The 18,149-nt window shown below is 37.6% G+C and overlaps 1 protein-coding gene across 3 annotated transcripts in view; it reads right to left on the minus strand.

Moving 5' to 3' along the window:
* The window catches only part of CNTN3 (contactin 3), a 339,006-nt gene that overhangs the window by 102,670 nt on the left and 218,187 nt on the right, over nucleotides 1-18,149 (minus strand). For all 3 annotated transcript variants that reach the window (XM_005547627.5, XM_015446200.3, XM_065538896.1), the window contains exons 6-7: nucleotides 1,505-1,708; nucleotides 198-300 (exon numbers count right to left, since the gene is read on the minus strand). In XM_005547627.5, coding sequence (XP_005547684.3) covers nucleotides 198-300; nucleotides 1,505-1,708 — 307 coding nt within the window. The remainder of the gene's footprint in view (nucleotides 1-197; nucleotides 301-1,504; nucleotides 1,709-18,149) is intronic.

Below are 18,149 nucleotides of genomic sequence, written 5' to 3' on the forward strand. Positions count from 1 at the left end.
TTTTCTTCAAATCGACTTTAAATATTAAAGTTTCAACTAAATTTTATATGTGCATTTCCCCTGCATTTTATTTTTCCTTTGCCTCAAAATGAAAGTAAATTTTAGAAAATAAAAAAGAAGAATCTTTCAAAAACCATTCTGATTTCTTATAGCAACCTAATATTTCAGCACATAGGAGTAAATGTTATAAAACTTACTTTCCAAGGGCAAAACATTCCAATTTCACAGTCGAACCTTTAGCTGCTGGAAGAGTTTCTGGAAACTGAACTTCTATTTTAGGTTCATATTCACCCATCACACCTATAAATCCACAATATAAAATTAATCGTTTCAATTTTCCTTTGGAATTGCCTCTTTTTTCTTAAATAAAACTTTCTTTTGCTCCATTTTGAACCAGCTCTTCTAGTGATTTCAATTAAATAAAATTTAGTCTATGCAGCTCAGATTCCCTTTTAACAGCCATCAAGTTGTTGATGAAACAGATTTTTTTCTTTAATGACTTTTTAGTGGTGCTTTTTAGCCTATAAGAAAATATCCAGAGCTTTAAAAAACCTGAACTAACTTGGGTCAAACACACAATATTAGTAAACATTTAAGGACTTTGGATTTGCTGATTCATAGGTTACCAAGTACAGAGCAGTTCCAAGAAAACCACTAAGTCTTTTATATTACACAAAATGGGAGGCTTTGAAATTGTGTATTCAATTTTGACATTGCTAGTCAAACTGAAATATATAATATATTACTGCTTCCTGAAATTTCCCTAAAGAACAAAAATTATGGCAGGGAATTTACTTAATGATACCGTGGTAGCAGAGATACCAATCTTAAACTTATTAAATGGCTCCCTGGAGTTAAGAAACAATGACTTAATAAATGGGAAAGGTCAAATTCAATTATAACTGACTGGAAAAAGTGCTTCAATGCTTTGTGATCATAGCATTATGCTGTATCAGATATGGTTCTGTGTAAGTGGGTCAACTACCCAGGCTTATGGATCTGCTTCCTCGGCAGCTCATAGACTCCCCTTAAACAGCCATCAAGGTGTTGATGAAACAGATTTTTTTCTTTAATGGTTTTTTTAGTGATGCTTTTTAGCCTATTACAAAATATCCAGAGCTTTAAAAACCTCAAGCTGGCAAAGGTCAGGATAGGTGACTTCATGAGAGTCAACCTGAGCCCTGGACTCAGAAGGGTCTCATGCTTGGTTTAATACTTTGCCATTGCTGTCTTAAAATTCTTAATGACTTCTGAACAAGGGGCCACTCATTATTATTTTGCACTGGTCCCTGCAAATTATGAAGCTTGCCCTAGGTAAGAATTATGCATAAGGACCTATGATTTATCAAATCATTTTTGTCATTGTACTCATAAAATAGTCTTTGTGCCAAAAAACATGAAGTGACAATTCTTCTCGATGTACTTTATACATTTTCCCAATTGCTTTTTTTTGCAGCCTCAGCACCATTTGCACTCAGACTTGCACTTGGAGAAGTTTCATTACCATCAGAACGTAGCACCAAAGGAGTTGGAGAGCCCAGCACTCGGGCATTTGTCACCAAACTTGTCACCACACATGTGTAATTTCCCACATCCGACGGCTCCACCTTAGATATGTAGAGGTGTCCTGTCTCCTGAGAGACAAATCTCCGACTATCTTCTTCAACAAACGATGGGTATTCATTGAAGATCCAAGCATATGACAGTTCTAATAAAATTGTTGAAGAGAGAAAGAAATTCCATTATTAAGGACAGTTTTCCATTGTGTCCTTAATGTATCTATACAAACATCAACTTTACTTCCAAGCAGTGCTGAGTGTTTTTGTTGCAGGCCATGAAGAGAAGCAGTTAAGTGAAATAACTCTCCATGTATTCTTTATTATTATGGAGGATACCGTTGATTAGTATCCTGGCGGGAGCAATATTATTTACTGTCATCACATCTCTGCTTCAGACACCTTCTAACAAGCTTCTCCAGTCTTGCTCAGTTTTAATTCATATCTCCATCCTGCCTGTACCATGATATCTCAAAATTAACAATCTAATCATGTCAATTCCTGACATCAAACTTTGCAAAGTTCTTTAACCTCTCAGGCATAATGCAAAATTGCTTCACCTGAATATGAGGTCCTTCATGGTTAAGGTCCTTCTCAAAACCTTAGCCTCTGAGAAGCCCCATGCTCTCTTTGGTCCCTGAGTCTTTTGCACATGCTGCTTCTGGGGACTACAACTCCTGTTGTCTCTGTCCTGTCTTTGGCTTTCTGACTTTCCACACCAACTGCAATCTTTGAGATAACCTTCAAATGTTTTTCAAAGCTTGGTTCCAACATCAGGAATCACCTCCTCAAGTGAACTCTTCCTTAATCCTCCTTCTCTGGGTTGATGCTCCTATACAGAGTAATTCTAAGCTTATTTCAACTAAAACACTTATCAGTATGTAACATTCTACTTACTTGTCTGTCCTCCTATCACTTGTTAAACAAGCGATGTTAGTTTTTATTTCACCTGCCCTTCTCCTTCCTCCAAATCAGCAAAATGAAACACCCAAAGGCATTTAGTAGGTCCTCAATAAAGATTCATTCAGTTAGTTAAGGATACAATTATGCTACTGACTAACATCTGCGTAAAGTACAGTATGAGAGTTTTCTTGAAGTTTACAGCCAAGGTGAATCAACTTTCTGCAAACGAACCATTGTTCTTTTTTTTTTTTTTTTTTTTGTGATAACGAGGACTAGATAATAATACGCCACTTTGTTCTGGAGGCCCAGGTTGTTCAGCGCCAAGTTGAGATCTAAGCACAGTTACCGTGGTTGGTTTATTGGCTTCCTGCTTTCCTGAGCCCTATTATCTCTTAGTTGCATGAACTCTACTGTATTGATTCATTACTGTAGTGCTTTCCCAAGAGTTTAAAAAAAAAAAAAAAACTTTTGGAAAACATGGAATCAAAATAAATTTAATGAATAACACGTTCAAATACATTTAAGAGATAATTCTCATGGTGAAAGTCTTTCTTTTTGATAAAGGGAATAGTGCTAAGGACCTAGAAGAAATAAAACATGATGACTGATTCCCAATCACAATGCAGTGCAAATGCTTGATGTTTCCAAAAAGTAGCAAGCCAATTGCAAATTATACAGACATCCAGAAACACTGGTTTTAACCTCACACTGATCTTTAAATCATGCTGTCATACTGGTATAATGGTTCATGAAATTTCAGTCAGTCATGTGGTAAGTTGTGAGCTCTAAAATCACTTATTGGGTTGTATGAAGCAAATGTATCTCAAACATTAACTCTATGGTTATTCTCATGCCTACCCTGATGATGCTTTTCTCTTGCAATAGTATTGAATAAACCATAGAGGAAAATAATACTAGCAAGGTAAGTTGAGTTTGCTCTGCAGTTGTTAAAACTGGCAGCTGCAGTAGCAAGAGCCCTTCAGGGTCTTCCTGCCGCTCTTAAGCATCCATTTCCACCTCAACATTCCCCAACTCCTGCAACCTCACTTTGCAGTAAAGGAGGGAAAGCAATCTTTCTCTGCTTTCCAAAGTGTTCTACACATGAAACTAACAAGGTTGTTCTTCTCCCTTTTATCCAGCCAGATATCAACTGCTCTCCAATACAGTAGGCCTTAGCAGGGCATTAGGGATAAGTCAATCCTATTAACCCAGTTTATATTAAAAAAAAAGGTTGATAAAAAGAACTCCGATTCAGAGTCAGAAAACCTAAAATCTGGTGAATTCATGCAAGATAATATTATACAGTAATGAGAATGTATGAACAATAACTCCACGCAACACTTGGAAAAAATATCACAAATATAATTCTGATTGAAAATGTTCAACTCAAAATATTTGCATAACTCCCTTTATAATGTGTATTTTAATCCAAAGGTTAATATTATTGATACTTAAAACGTTATTATATTGTTATAGAGATATTGTGGTGGCTTTGCCTATATGACACAATAACTGATTGGTAGGAGAAGGAAGGAAGCCAAAATTAAAATCATTTTAAGGCTGCTCCCAAAATGAGCATGAAGTGGATATGTACAAATCAAGGTGTAGACTGGTGCAGACATGGAGGTTCCTCCTTAGGTTTCACTTCAAGAGAACCTGCGGCACAGAATACAGTTGACTGATAGCCTCTACCTGCTACCCCAGGAGCACTGTGGCCACACACCTCCCTGTGCTGCTCCTAGTACTGAACTGGGTGGAGGTGCTAATGCTGGCTCGTTCCTGCCCCATGAAGGATTTCTCTAATGGGCAACTTTGACTCAACATTTTCACAGCTTCGTTCCCCATTTTCACAGCTACAGCATCCTCAGAACCATGCTGTAGTCTGACATTCTTCCTAAACAAGTTTTCCTCCCCACTCTTTGTTCACCCACATGGGACCTGACTCGCAGTCTGAGGTTCTCTGCCCATTTCTGCTCCTTCACCTTTTTTCCTTTACAGACACTTCTCCCGTACTTTTTAATAAGTCTGATTCTTTAGTCCCATCTTGGTGTATGTGTCTCAGGGAATCTGAACACGGGGTTTCTGAAATTGAGTAACAGACTCTACTCTGCATTTAAAATTGCTCCTCCCCCTTGAATTCTGGGAGAATGCCCACTTTCATCGACTTCCTTTCCTAGGGATAACTGTCCCTCTTCCCAGTTTCCATCGAGATAATCCCCTCATGTCACTCCCATTCTTCAAATATGCAAACTGACTCCTGATTGATTCTTGGTACCTGTCCTCCAGACAAGTGAAGGCAAGACAGTATCCCAGAGAAAAACAGTGTGAGGCTACTCTGAGATCCCCACTGAAGAAAATTTGCCATTCACAGATTTCACCAACAAAGAAGAAAATATTTCACCTTCTCCATTGGCCAAAATGCTGTGCAGCCATAAACCTTCATATAAAATTTGAAAACAAATGGCAAGAAGCTTCTCTTTCGTAGAAGTTAGGATTTTTGCATTCTTTGTTTAGGAATTAGTGTAACTGGGCAAATTAGGAGGTCTATCTCAGAGTGGTATACTAATATCCCTTGAATTACACTGGGCTTACATTCTTAAACAACCACTCAATGCAAAATTTCAGTGATCCGAATAAAACTGTCCAGAAAATACACATCCTATATACTTCATAATATCGAAAGCCATTTTTAAAAATGGTTTTATAAACACTCCCTTTCTCTTTGTATCTCAGCAGCACAGTATGCATAGTTTTATATTAAAAGCACAATGGTCTACCTATTGAAATAATATGTAAATGAATAATCCAATTATCTTCCTCCACCAATTCTCCCAAACACAAACCCAGAAAATCAAGAGAGTAAAGATCCTTGACAAACAATGAAGAAAAACTAACTCTAAGGTTTTGAGCTTGGAAAAATGGAAGAAACAGGAAAAGTAGGAGGAGCCACTCTGGGGCTGGAAAAAGGTATAGTAAAAATAGTCTTTGAGACTCAGACAGAGGATCTAGACACAAGTGTTCAATGAGTGGCTGGGAGATTCAAAGGTAAGCTTAAGAGAGAGTCTGGGCCTAATACTGGTGGGGTAGGCAGAATAAGTCCCCAGAAAAAGTCTACATTCTAATTCCTGAAACCTGAAAATATGTTACTTGACATGACAAGGGGGAATCCACAGACATGATTACGTTAAAGATCATTTGATAGGAACAAACTTGGGTTATCCAGATGGGCCTAATGTAAACCCAAGAGTCCTTGTAAGAGAGAGGCAGGAGGGTCACAGTAAGGGAAAAGGAAACGTGACTACAGAACCAGGTGTGGTAGTCAGAGAATAACATTTCAATATGCTGTGCTCTTGGTTTGAAGATGGAGAAAGAGACCATGACTTAAGGAGTGCAGGTGGCCACTAGAAGCCAGAAAAGGCAGAAAAACAGATTGTCCCCTTGAAACTCCCTAAGCAACATAGGCCTGTCAATTTCTTGATTTTTAGCCAAGTGAAATTGATTTTGGACTCTGGACCTCCAGAACTGTAAGAGAATAAATTTGTGTTGTAGTAATTTGTTTCAAGAGCAATAGGGAAGTAATGTACATGGCAAAGGTGATTAAATTAGCCATCTTGCTGTGAATTAAGGTAGGTCCACTGTAATCACTGGGGTCCTTAGAAGGGAAAGAGAGGGGCAGGAGAGTCAGAGGAGGAGGTATGACTACACAAACAGAGATCTGAGCCATATAATCACTTGCTGGTGACCAAGAGCAAAGGAACATGGGCAGCCTCTAGAAGCTGCTGCAAAAGGGAAGGAAATGGATTCTCCTCTATAGCCCCAAGTAATAAAGCCCTGCTGACACCTTGATGTTAGCCCAATGAGATTTGTGTTGGACTTCTAATCTACAGAACTGTAAGGGAACAAATGTGTGTTGTTTAAAGTAGCGGCGCCCAACCCCCCTGGTTCACGGACCAGTACTGGTCTGTGGCCTGTTAGGAACGGGGCCACACAGCAGGAGGTGAGCAGTGAGCAAGCAAGCGAAGCTTCATCTGTATTTACAGCTGCTCTCCATTGCTCACGTTACCTCCTGAGCTCTGCCTCCTGTCAGATCAGCGGCAGCATTAGATTCTCATAGGAGCACAAACCCTACTTCAAACTGCACATACGAGGGATCTGGGTTGTGTGCTCCTTATGACAATCTAATGCCTGATGATCTGTCACTGTCTCCCATCAGCCCCAGATGGTGCCATCTAGTTGCACGAAGACAAGCTCAGGGCTCCTACTGATTCTACATTATAGTGAGTTGTATAACTATTTCATTATATATTACAATGTAATAATAACAGAAATAAAGTACCCATAGATAAATGTAATGTGCTTGAATAATCCCCAAACTCTCCCCGACACCCACCCCAGTCCATGGAAAAAAAATTCTTCCACAAAACAGATCCCTGGTGCCAAAAAGCCACTAAGTTTGTAGTAATTTGTTATATTGGCAATAGGAAATTAACATAAATAATGATGATAGCTAACAATGATCAAGTGTTTATTATATGCCAGGTATAGCGCTAAGTGCCTTGGCTAGAATTTTCAAAAACAACAACAACAACAACAACAACAACAAAAAACAGATGAACAGAGGCGGAAAAAAAAATGTAAAGAAAGGCTGTAATTGGAAAGCCTAAAGAAGAATCAGATTGTATTTAATACGATTATAACATCAATATAACGTTGAGGTATTCCAAAAGAGATATCAAACTACAACCCCCAAACAAATAAATTAGTGATTGATTACTTTTTATGAAGATTCAGACCCTTGAAGACATAGAAAAAAATCAAATCTGCATTTAATAGAGTTGTACACTGACATGAGAGGTATGCAGAAATTTGTAGCACCTATCTTTGTTTATAGACTTTCTCTTTGAGATGGAAAGAAACATAACTTTTATGTCTTAGAGAGAAGAGCTACACTGACTTTTCATTTATTGCCTCCATGACTATGTTTATATATATATGTACGTATATATAATTCTGACTGAAAATATTTGAGAATAATGTGATTTATGCATTCTCAATACAGTTAAAAAATCTACTATAATACTATCAGAGTTTACTTATCATAAAAATCTGCATTTGCAATAAATGTTAATTGTATCAAAGCAAAATCCATATCAAATCAGCATTCTTTGGAGATTTCTAAAATCATTTTATGTACTATGATAAATAAAAAGCTGTAATAAAAATGATAATTTGATATATTCAAACAAGCTAGACTTTACAAAACCTTTCACAACCTCCTGTGTAAATCACAAGCACATTATGCCAAACGATTTGGCCAGTGGGCTTTCTATTAACAATGGTAAGTGAATACTAGGAATATGAATTTTTTTAAATTCAAAAGCCAAGAAGTTTTACCAATCAAAGCTATAAATTTAAAAAATGAAGTCCTGAAACTCTGCTTTCTAAAAAGTAATATGTGATGAATGACATTCTGCCTCTAGCTACATTCCTTCCCTGGTCACTTAAGTATAAGACCAGTCAATTTAACATGAAATATGTCACTCTGGTGTTTACCTGGAGATACATTAATACATATAATACTGACATTTAAGTTTTTATTTGTAGTTCCATTGTAAAATTCTATTATGAAGGAGATTTAATCCTTCTATAGCCACTTGCTAGAAGAAATTCTGTCAAACAAAATTGCTGTTAGGCAAAATTGTAAAAGTAACTTGGACCATTTTCTGTGATGCCAACTGGGAAGTCTGACCTACTTTAAAACAAAGCATATTTAAAAGTGTGTGAAAGCTTACTTGATGTCATTCAAGATTTTTATCACCAATTCATACAGTCAGGAAGAGAATTTTGCTCTGATGCTTACAAATCGCACCACTTTGGTGGAAAGTCTGGGATGCAGTATGTACTCAATGATCTAAAACAATGTAGAAACCTAAGGATAATTTAAGGTTCAAATAACACATAGTCAATGGTTAGGATTGAAGAGTCTGTACTGTAAATCAAAAGACATCGATCAGCATGTTTAAAATTTTGCTGCATTTTGTTGTATTGTAAGTTGTTGCTTTATGGATGACACTATTATATATTGTCTGTTTCCTTGTTTAGACTATAAATGTCTACCTAATCCATTCTGGTTTAGGATACTACCAAGTCTGACTTGTGAAGGTCCTAAGATAAGGAGAACAACGACCAAGGAGGAAAAACACTAAAAATGCTATTTCCTTTTTCTCCTCATATTTTAGGGCTGGTTCTAGGCCAGAGGTTAGTGAACTATGACTTGCCTGCTTTGTTAACTAAATATATTGGAACACAATCACACTCATTCAATTACTACTGTCTGTGGCTGCTTTTATGCTATAAGAGAAGAGTTAAGTAGATGTAAAAGAGACTGTATGGTTCATAAAGCTTAAAATGTTTATCTGACCTTTTAAGAAAAGGTTTGTTGAACCTTGTCCTAGGTCAGTGATATCTAGAGATCAAGTTATGAGCTTGACAATCCTTTAACTGTCTTATTTTATTTTTTTCCCCTCTTGCCTTTGTAGGGCTATCATGGTGTCCTAACTCCTATACGAAGCTTCACAAAGCTCATGCTAGGCTCCTAAGACTTTGATACTCACTATTTCCTCTTTCTCTCTCTTGTTTTAGTCTCTGCCTTTAGTTGAGCATATATGAGCCATTTCCACTGGGTAACTGAGATAAGTTATCCAAGAGATAACAGTTTCCTGAGATACTATTCCACTATATTCAGTTCTACCACACGTTCTTTCAGGAACTGACACCAGTGGGTACCAGCATCTTTCATCATATTGTGACTCCACAATATACTGCCACCCCTTATCTTCACTTTTGTTTTTCTTTGAGACAGAGTCTTGGTCTATTGCCCAGGCTGGAATACAGTGGCATGATCTCAGCTCACTACAGCCTCTGCCTCATGGGTTCAAGTGATACTCCTGCTTCAGTTTCCCAAGTAGCTGGGATTACAGGTGTCCACCACCATGTCCAGCTAATTCTTGTAGTTTTAATAGAGACGGGGTTTCGCCATGTTGGTCAGGCTGGTCTTGAACTCCTGACCTCAGGTGAACCACCTGCCTCATTGTCTTTATTTTTAATGCTTCTGCCAGGGAAGCATCTTTCCTATCAAATATCTCTTTCCTGGTACCATGACTGCTGCTATTGATATAGCAGTGTCCTTCAAGCGCCCAACTAAAGTGCTTACCTTCATATCTGTAAATGCAAAAAATGTGAAGAGCAACTCTGGAAGCTATTTTGTATTTTTGCTTGCATTCTGTATCCTTTCTTTTTCTCATGAGGAATTTTTTAAAGAGAACATCCCCTCTCCCATCTTTAGCTGAAGTTCTTTCGGTGGGACTGACTATCCTTCACTCCTCGCTCCAGAGACATCTCAAGATGAAGAAGTGTAATGATGGGACCAAATTCAGTGACACTCGAAACAGGATGCCCAGCAATGGCTTAGGGGGACTGAAGAGAACTAGCAACAGCACTGGCAAGAAATGTATTGACCTCCTTCCTTTTGGCAAGACTGCTAAAGAAGCATGGCATTGCTAAGGAAAGGAGTTTAAATTTTCACAGCAGAGAATGTGACATAGTGAGAGATGGATAGAGTTATTGCAATATTTTATGAAGCTTAGACAATTCCCTCATGCCACAGTCTCAAGCTTGCAGTTCCTGCAACCTCCAGCTTGTACCTGGACTTTCTGGTACAGTGATGAGACTCAAGAAACGATTCCCAAAATGACAGCACTGGCACTTCAGATAGAACGAACTAGGAAATATAAAGCACTTCTCTGCTTCCTCATTTTTAGTATCAAAATGTACCTTTTCCAGAGAGTTCAGAGCCCCTGAAAATGTTAGAAAGCAATCTTTAGATTAGCTCCAAACCAAAATGCTGTCAACACTAGATGTTTCATTGCCAAGATCTGCTTTGTATGCTGAAAGAAAGTGCTTTGTAATAGCACATTTTGCACATAGCCACGCTTGATACAATGTGCATTTTGGTGTGCAGATCTTAAATTTATGCCAAAGCCTTGTTGCCAGACTCGCACTTTCCTCATCGCTTACACTGAATAGCAAGCATTTTCTATGACTTCAGTGACAGTAAATAACAATTTCTTTTTCAGTTCAGTCTCGGAGAAGATAAAGAAGCCTACAGCTCATGGGAGTGCTAATTGTAGACAATTATGATTTGATTGACCTGCCTTGCTATTAAAATGATATGCAAAATTTACACTGCCCTTGCAAAATGGAAATTCTCTTTAGTACAACCTAACTATGGAAAGCCCATCCTTTAATGAATCCAAAGGTAGTGCTTCTGGTTTATCATTCCCACACCAACACTCAGAAGCTAACTCCAGAGAGGGGCTTCATCAGGTTGCAAATGATACAAAAGAACCATACAGACAGGGAAAATGTGCAATAAAATATCTGAAATAATTAAGGGCTAGTGAATAAAGGTGCTGCATCACAATAACACTGTCCATTCCACATTACATCTCATTTTCTTTTATCAAAATTTAAACTCTTTCCTTTAAGGAATGTCATGGGGGCTTTATTGTTCTCTTCTTGCATTATGGGTGATTTTTAAAAGCTTAATGAAATGTCCACTTTCACTGGTAAACAGAAATGAGGTCATTAGTAGAAGATGAAGTTGCCCTGCCAAATCACAAGGGTCTTCTTACCCGGGACAATGAATGACTCCTTAGAAAGCTGGAGAAATCGTTCTCTCTCTCTCTCTCTCTCTCTCACACACACACACACACACACACGCACACATATACACGCATGCACAGTACTACTATTGACCATTAATAGCACATCAAAGTATTCATCAAATAGAGTAAAAAACCATGAAAAAAACCTTATTTTAAAAGGAATCTTTTATACTTTCTGAATGATACTTTTTCTGAATAAGTTAAAATAAGTGATGGCTTCATTATAAATTGCACTATTAAAATATTACAGAGCCACCTGACATTTAAGAAATAGTGTCTATATAAGTACTTGATTATGAAAGGATATGCAATTATGTCTGGATATGCAAAATAAACATGAAGAAAATGCCCCTAGAAATCAATAATCAAAAGTAATCCCAGTCTGTTCTTTAAATCAGTAGGGCTCTATAAATGCTAATTTCTTTAGGCACAAAAGGATATGCTGGAGACTTCACAGCTGTCTCAGGTTCAAGTCAAATATAGATAGTAGTTTCACAGGCTTTGAGAAAAGTGATAGAAAAGAGTAATAAAAATAGTATTTGTACTATCTCAGTAATAAATATATGTGTTTACACATACATTTCTTCCTACCCCCCTACACTATCTTTCCAATCCTTGTCTATCTTGGCTATGGAGATATGTCCAGGAAAAAAAAACTATCACTCTGTAACTCTGTAGAAATGTCTTTCAAAGCCTGAAAAAAGAACTGCAACAGTCTTTCTGCAATTTTAATAATTTAGCTAAAAAAAGCCCTCCTGATGTTACAGAGAAATATGCATGAAGAAATATAAGGTTACTGCTCAAATTCAGATTTCAGTTAAAATTCTCATTTGTTTAATATTTGAGTCTTAAAAACTTTAAAATAATATTTATTAGCTGGGAGTGGTGGCTCATGCCTGTAATCCCAGCACTTTGGGAGTGCTGGTGGATCACCTGGAGTCAGGAGTTTAAGATCAGGCCGACCAACATGGAGAAAACACATTTCTACCAAAAATAAAAAATTAGCCGGCCATGATGGAACATGCCTGTAATCCCAGCTAACTGAGAGTCTGAGGCAGGAGAATCGCTTGAACCCGGAAGGCAGAGACCGTGAGCTGAGATCGTGCCATTGAACTCAGCCTGGGCAACAAGAGCAAAATTCCGTCTCAAAAAAAAAAAAAAAAAACCATAATGTTTATCTATAATTGACAAATTATAATTACATATTTTTATGGGGTACAGTGTGATGTTTTGGTATATGAATACAATGCAAAATGCTTAAATCAAGTTAATTAACATATCAACTAGCTCACATACTCACCCTTATTTTGTGGTGAAATATACTCTTAGCAGTTTTGAATTATATAACACATTATCAATAACTATAGTCACCACGCTGTTCCACAGATCTCAAAAACACGTCCCTCCTATCTAACTGAAATTTCGGACCCTTTGACCAACATTTTCCAATTCCCGCCCCCCAGCTTCCCCCACCACCAGCCTATGGTAACCACCATTCTACTCTCTATTTCTAAAAGCTTGACTTTTCTAGATGCCAAGTGTAAGTGAGGTCATGTGATATTTGTCTTTTTGTGCCTGGCTTTATTTCACTCAGCATAGTATCTTCCAGGTTCATCCACGTTGTCACAAATGACAGAATTTCCTCCTTTGTAAAGGCTTGATAATATTCCACTGTGTATATATACAACAATTTCTTTATCCATTCACCTATTGATGGACACTTAGGCTGAGTCCATATCTTGACTATTGTGAACAGTGCTGCAATGAAAATGGGAGGGCAGATGTCTCTTCAGAAATGGTCTCTTCCTGTCTTTGATTGTAATTTGTGTTGTAGTTTTTATGTTGACCAATTGGCTTATTTATCAAATCCTCCATTGTCATTATTTTATATTTGATACTTTCCTGTCAATTGTTCCTTCTTGACAGTATACATCAATGCAATGAATAATTTCTGATCAATTAAAGACTTACCCCTGAAGAAATAGGTGAATGCCCCTAATTCAGAGTCTGTTTCACAATTTCCACTACTTGGGAGTAAGGAACAGTTAGACAGTGAGAAGTGAAAATTAGCAAGAAAATAAAACTTGCTCTTATTCTTTTCACACCCTGTTCTTATGAGCCTCCCAGAAATGATGCTGTTTATGTCATTTACACGATAGAAAAACATTTCAAGCTAAAAATAATTTCTAGTAGTAGCCACACTCTTGTTATTTAAGTGGGTTTACTTTATCCCTATTACATTTTTCGACACTCCACCTATCTATTTACCAGCACACCATTTTAAGTAACAGATGTGTGTTGAATTGGTCAATAAAGGTAGAGATGTAAGAACAGATGAGAGGCATCCTGATGTACAACATGTCAAAGGCAAACACTTAACCAAGGGATTCTATAATATTGTATTTCAGTGCTATGCAGATCTCAGATTTTTTCTCTTCTTTTCTTTTCTTTTTTGACACAGGGTCTCTCTCTCTTGCCCAGGCAGCAGTGTGGTGGCAGGATCATGGCTCACTGCAGTCTTGGCCTCCGGGGCTCAGGTGCCTCCCACCTCAGCCACCTGAGTAGCTGGGACCACAGGTGCATGCCATGACGCCTGGCTAATTTTCTAATTTTCTGTGGAGACAGAGTCTCACTATGCTGCCCAGGCTGGTCTCAAACTCCTGAGCTCAAGCGACCCGCTCACTTCGGTCTCCCAAAGTGCTGGGATTATAGGTATGAGCCACCACACCTGGCCCTTTTCATTTTTAAGGAGACAGTTATTCTAATTTGATTCTTGCTTTAATATAAAAATACTGAATTGATTGAATATTGGCTTTATTGTGATTTTCAAAATTACAGAACAGGAGTTCACTGAGGCAGATAGAGTTACAGAAATAAAAGCAAACGTGTCCTAATTCGACTTCAAAGCAGTGGCTCAGCTCATTTTTGCCTGAGGCAGAAAGCTTTCAAAGCTCATGCCATAGTCCTCAATTGGCAGAAAGGGTATTGGCCTTTCAAACCCAACAATATTTAACATAATCTAAATATGATGGTTCTATGTACAGTTATCCCTAAGCTGTAGTAAAGTTTACATTTACTACTTAAATAATTTTCTTTCTGTTTATATTTTTCAAAAAAGAAACAACTATAATAGAAGTTATAAGAGCACTGTCCCCCGACATTTTTTAGTTCCAACTATATTTACTGAACAATACAAGGAAATGCAGTGCAACCACCTGCTCCCTCTTCCACACATTTTTGTAAAAAGCAATTCTAATAAAGGAAACGGGTCTCCTTGTGAAAAGAAAAAGCAGCAATCATGTGAGTATTCTTCCACCAACATGATAAAAAGCTTTTCTTTCCAAGAAGCAAATATGTAGATCTGCAGTAAAAGAGCATTAGATTCTGCCTTGATCAAAGTCGAGAAAAAACTTACCTAGGAATTCTAATCCGTTTGACACAAATGCTCATTGATTCTCTCTCAACTGGAGAAATACTGAACTTTATTTCTTCAACTAGTGATACAATATTATATTTTCCATTTATTCTCCCTAACAATATTAAATTATTTTCCAAATAAATTCCTATTAAACAAGTGGTCCTGGTGATTTACCTTGGTTTTTGACCATTCTTTTTCTTAATATTAACTGAGGTGATATAAAGATCTTTTCTGTCATTTACATTTTGGCACTTCATATTCTGTTACAAGTAAAAGCAACACATCTATTTTGGTTACTCTGTGGGACTTGAGTCCTCTGTTTCTAGACACTTTTTCTGTCTTTTCTGAGACCATATGCTGTACAGGGCTCTGGGAATTACTGAACTGCTCATATTTGTTTTGTACCACATTTTATCTCAACAACATATCTTCTGGGATATTTATAAGTATGTTTATTTCTTTCATCCCTTTATTTTATTAATTCAATTAGTTGATCTTCGGCTGGCATGTATTGAAGGGCCTTTCTAGTTTCTGATTTGAATGTGTTAAATCACAGGCTATTTAGAGTGCCATGTTTTAGATCAAGCCACCTCATAGCTATATTTTATTTCTGTCACTCATAGACACTTAACTTACTTGGGCTCTGATAAAAATAATAAATTTTATCACTTCTCGTTAGAGAAGGATTTTCAGATTCAAATAAGCGAATTTTCTTTTGCACCATTTGGTCCCCAGAGGAAATGTAAAAAAAGGCAGTGAGAACAGTCTTAGCAATAAGGATTTGGCCATCATCCCCTAGGGGGCCGGATGACCTTTAATGGTGGCTGGTAGACAGAACATAGAACATCTCTCTAAATTTCCTTTTGTCCTCTTATATATGAATATATGAAGGGAAGTTTCTCTGTCACTTAACAAGGAGAAACAACAAAGCTAATGTAGAGAACAGAAATTCAGAATACAAAATACTGTTTAAGGACACAAAAGTGTTTGACTATTGCTATCTCTGATTGTTAAAGTAACCTGAAACGAGCTTTTTGGGTACTTTTGGAAAGAGGACAGACCTCTGCATTGGAGTCATAGGATTTGAGGTTTACACTTGTCTTTGTCCTCTAGGTATGTGCCCTTTGATAAATTCATTTAAACTCTCTGGTCTCAGCTTTTTCTCTTACCTGAAAAATGAGAGGGTTGCACGAGAGAGCTCTGGTTGCCAACCTGTGGGATGGGAGTTCTTTGGGGTCTGTGGAATTTCCACAAGGATTAGGTAATCCATATGCATGCTGTGGTTGATAGAGAGACTGAACTAATTCTACGTTATAAAATACATATGCAGGTCCTGCTTTTTAAAAAGTGTGAGCAATACTGTGATTAACAAAAATATACTTCAGCTAAACAGTGTTCCTGAATTCATCATAACTTTTGGGTATCGCATAGTTTCTCTTTCAAAAATATGAAAACCAATAAAAGCAGATAAGTTGACTTCTCACTGTGAGCCAAATTACTGATCTTGGCAACTTGTACATAGTAACTTATTTATTCCTCAAAAAAGTATAGGAGGAAAGTGCTATTATCATCCTGTTTTACAGATGAGGTAACTAAGATAATGGAGGAAGCCGCACGTAATATAGTTGGAAGGATCTGAATCCAGGGAGTGTAAGTCAGAGCCGGAACCACTACATAAAGCTGTCATTTCTATGTAGCTTCTCAATCACGTGAGCAGCAGTAACATTTTGACTGTTAAAATGTCTCCGAGAATTCAAAAGGGTTGGGGAATGCAGGTGTTTAAGACCTCTTCTAACCCTTAAAATCTTAAATCTCCTCTACAGCTTTCATTTTGTATAAAAAAATGTCTAGGGTAGTGGTGACAAACATGAGCATATGGCTGGGCGGTGGCTCATGCCTGGAATCCCAGCACTTTGGGAAGCTGAAGGTGGACGGCTTGATCCCAGAGTTCGAGACCAGCCTGGGCAACATGGTGAAAATCTGTCTCTACAAAAATTAGCTGGGCATAGTGGTGTGTGTCTGTAGTCCCAGTTACTCAGGAGGCTGAGATGGGAGGATTGCTTGAGCCTGGGAGGGCAAGGCTGCAGTGAACCGTTATTGCACCACTGCACTCCAGCCTGGATGACAAAGTGAGACCCTGTCACAACAAAACAAAACAAAACAAAACAGAAAACACATACACAAAAGACAAACAAAGCAAATTAAAAGCAACAGTTAAAACACATGACTAAGTTCCAATCCTGGTTCTGGTATCTGCTAGCTGTGTAAGCCAGGGAAAGATTCTTTTCCTCTCTATTCTTCAGTTTCCTTGTTTGTAAAATTAAGATGATAACCTTATAGGTGTGTCAGGTGGATTAAATAAGATAATGCATACCAAGTCCATATAGGAATGCAGAATAAATGATGAGTGTTCAAAAAATGCTTGTGGTTAGTGTTCTTGTTTCTGTTGTCATTTTGGTCTTGCTTGATTGTCCTCTGAGGGTATCCTACAAAGGAGGATCAAAAAGTAGGTTCTGTGGGTGAAGCAGAGAGCCAGGGCTGAATACCACATACATTGCAGTCAGCCAGCCCTTTCAAGAAGTGAGGAAATGGTGAATGAGGGGGCAGATGAAAACAACCGGAGGAGCTTCAGATACTGGCAGTGGAAAGCTATGCAAGCAGGTGTCAAACAAGTTTACTGTGCTTTGCTGACAGTAAGAAGCTCCAAAGTGATGATGTGTGGAGATGAGACTCCTATGGCCAATCAGATTGAATGGTGGGAGCTACTCTTTAATAGTATTTTGTTGCAATTTTTGGAGACACAGAGATAAACACTCCCGGATGCATAAATACTATTATGTATTAAAAATAGATGGGGAACGTGGCAAGAATAAACCTTCATCAAAACAACTGACTAAATTGTATACATTTATAGACAGAGCAAAATAAAAGAACTATGCAGGAAATAAAATAGGATTAAAATGTTACTCTCAAGAGAATATAAGCCAATGAAAATGTTCCAAAAAAACTCATCTGGTCTCCCTTGAATAGAAAGTTAATAGGACTGAGCTTCGATTCTGAGAAATACTCAAAAGGCAGAAATGCCAAAACACAGCATGTTTTCTGCTAAATTAATCGGACAGAGTTAAGTTTGCCATGAAGGCAGGGGTTCACAGTACAGGTGGTGCAGAATGAGCTGGGAGTCGATCTATGGCTCTGAAAGTGTCAAAAGCTAGCAGTGATTTCGAGTTCTATTTCTAACTTGCTATTTCCAAATGGGAATAATTATTTCTAAATGTCAGTAGACTGTCTCTAATCTTAAGTCGTGGAAATACCTCATCACCTCCCTATGCGGTTAGAGAGAACTTGCTTTGCCTTTAAAATCAGAACAGCTGTTCATTAAATGCTCATCCCCATGCCATTGTTTTGGGTAGTATCCAGATATTAATTGAAAATGAGAAAAAGGTCTCCATTCTACTTAACTTTTGAAGCTTGATAATGACATACAACAAGGTAGGAAAAGAAATTTAATTTATATTTAACATTCTAACTCATCTATAAAGTGGG

Source organism: Macaca fascicularis, chromosome 2 (assembly GCF_037993035.2).
Source record: "Macaca fascicularis isolate 582-1 chromosome 2, T2T-MFA8v1.1".
Classification (NCBI taxonomy): domain Eukaryota; kingdom Metazoa; phylum Chordata; class Mammalia; order Primates; family Cercopithecidae; genus Macaca; species Macaca fascicularis.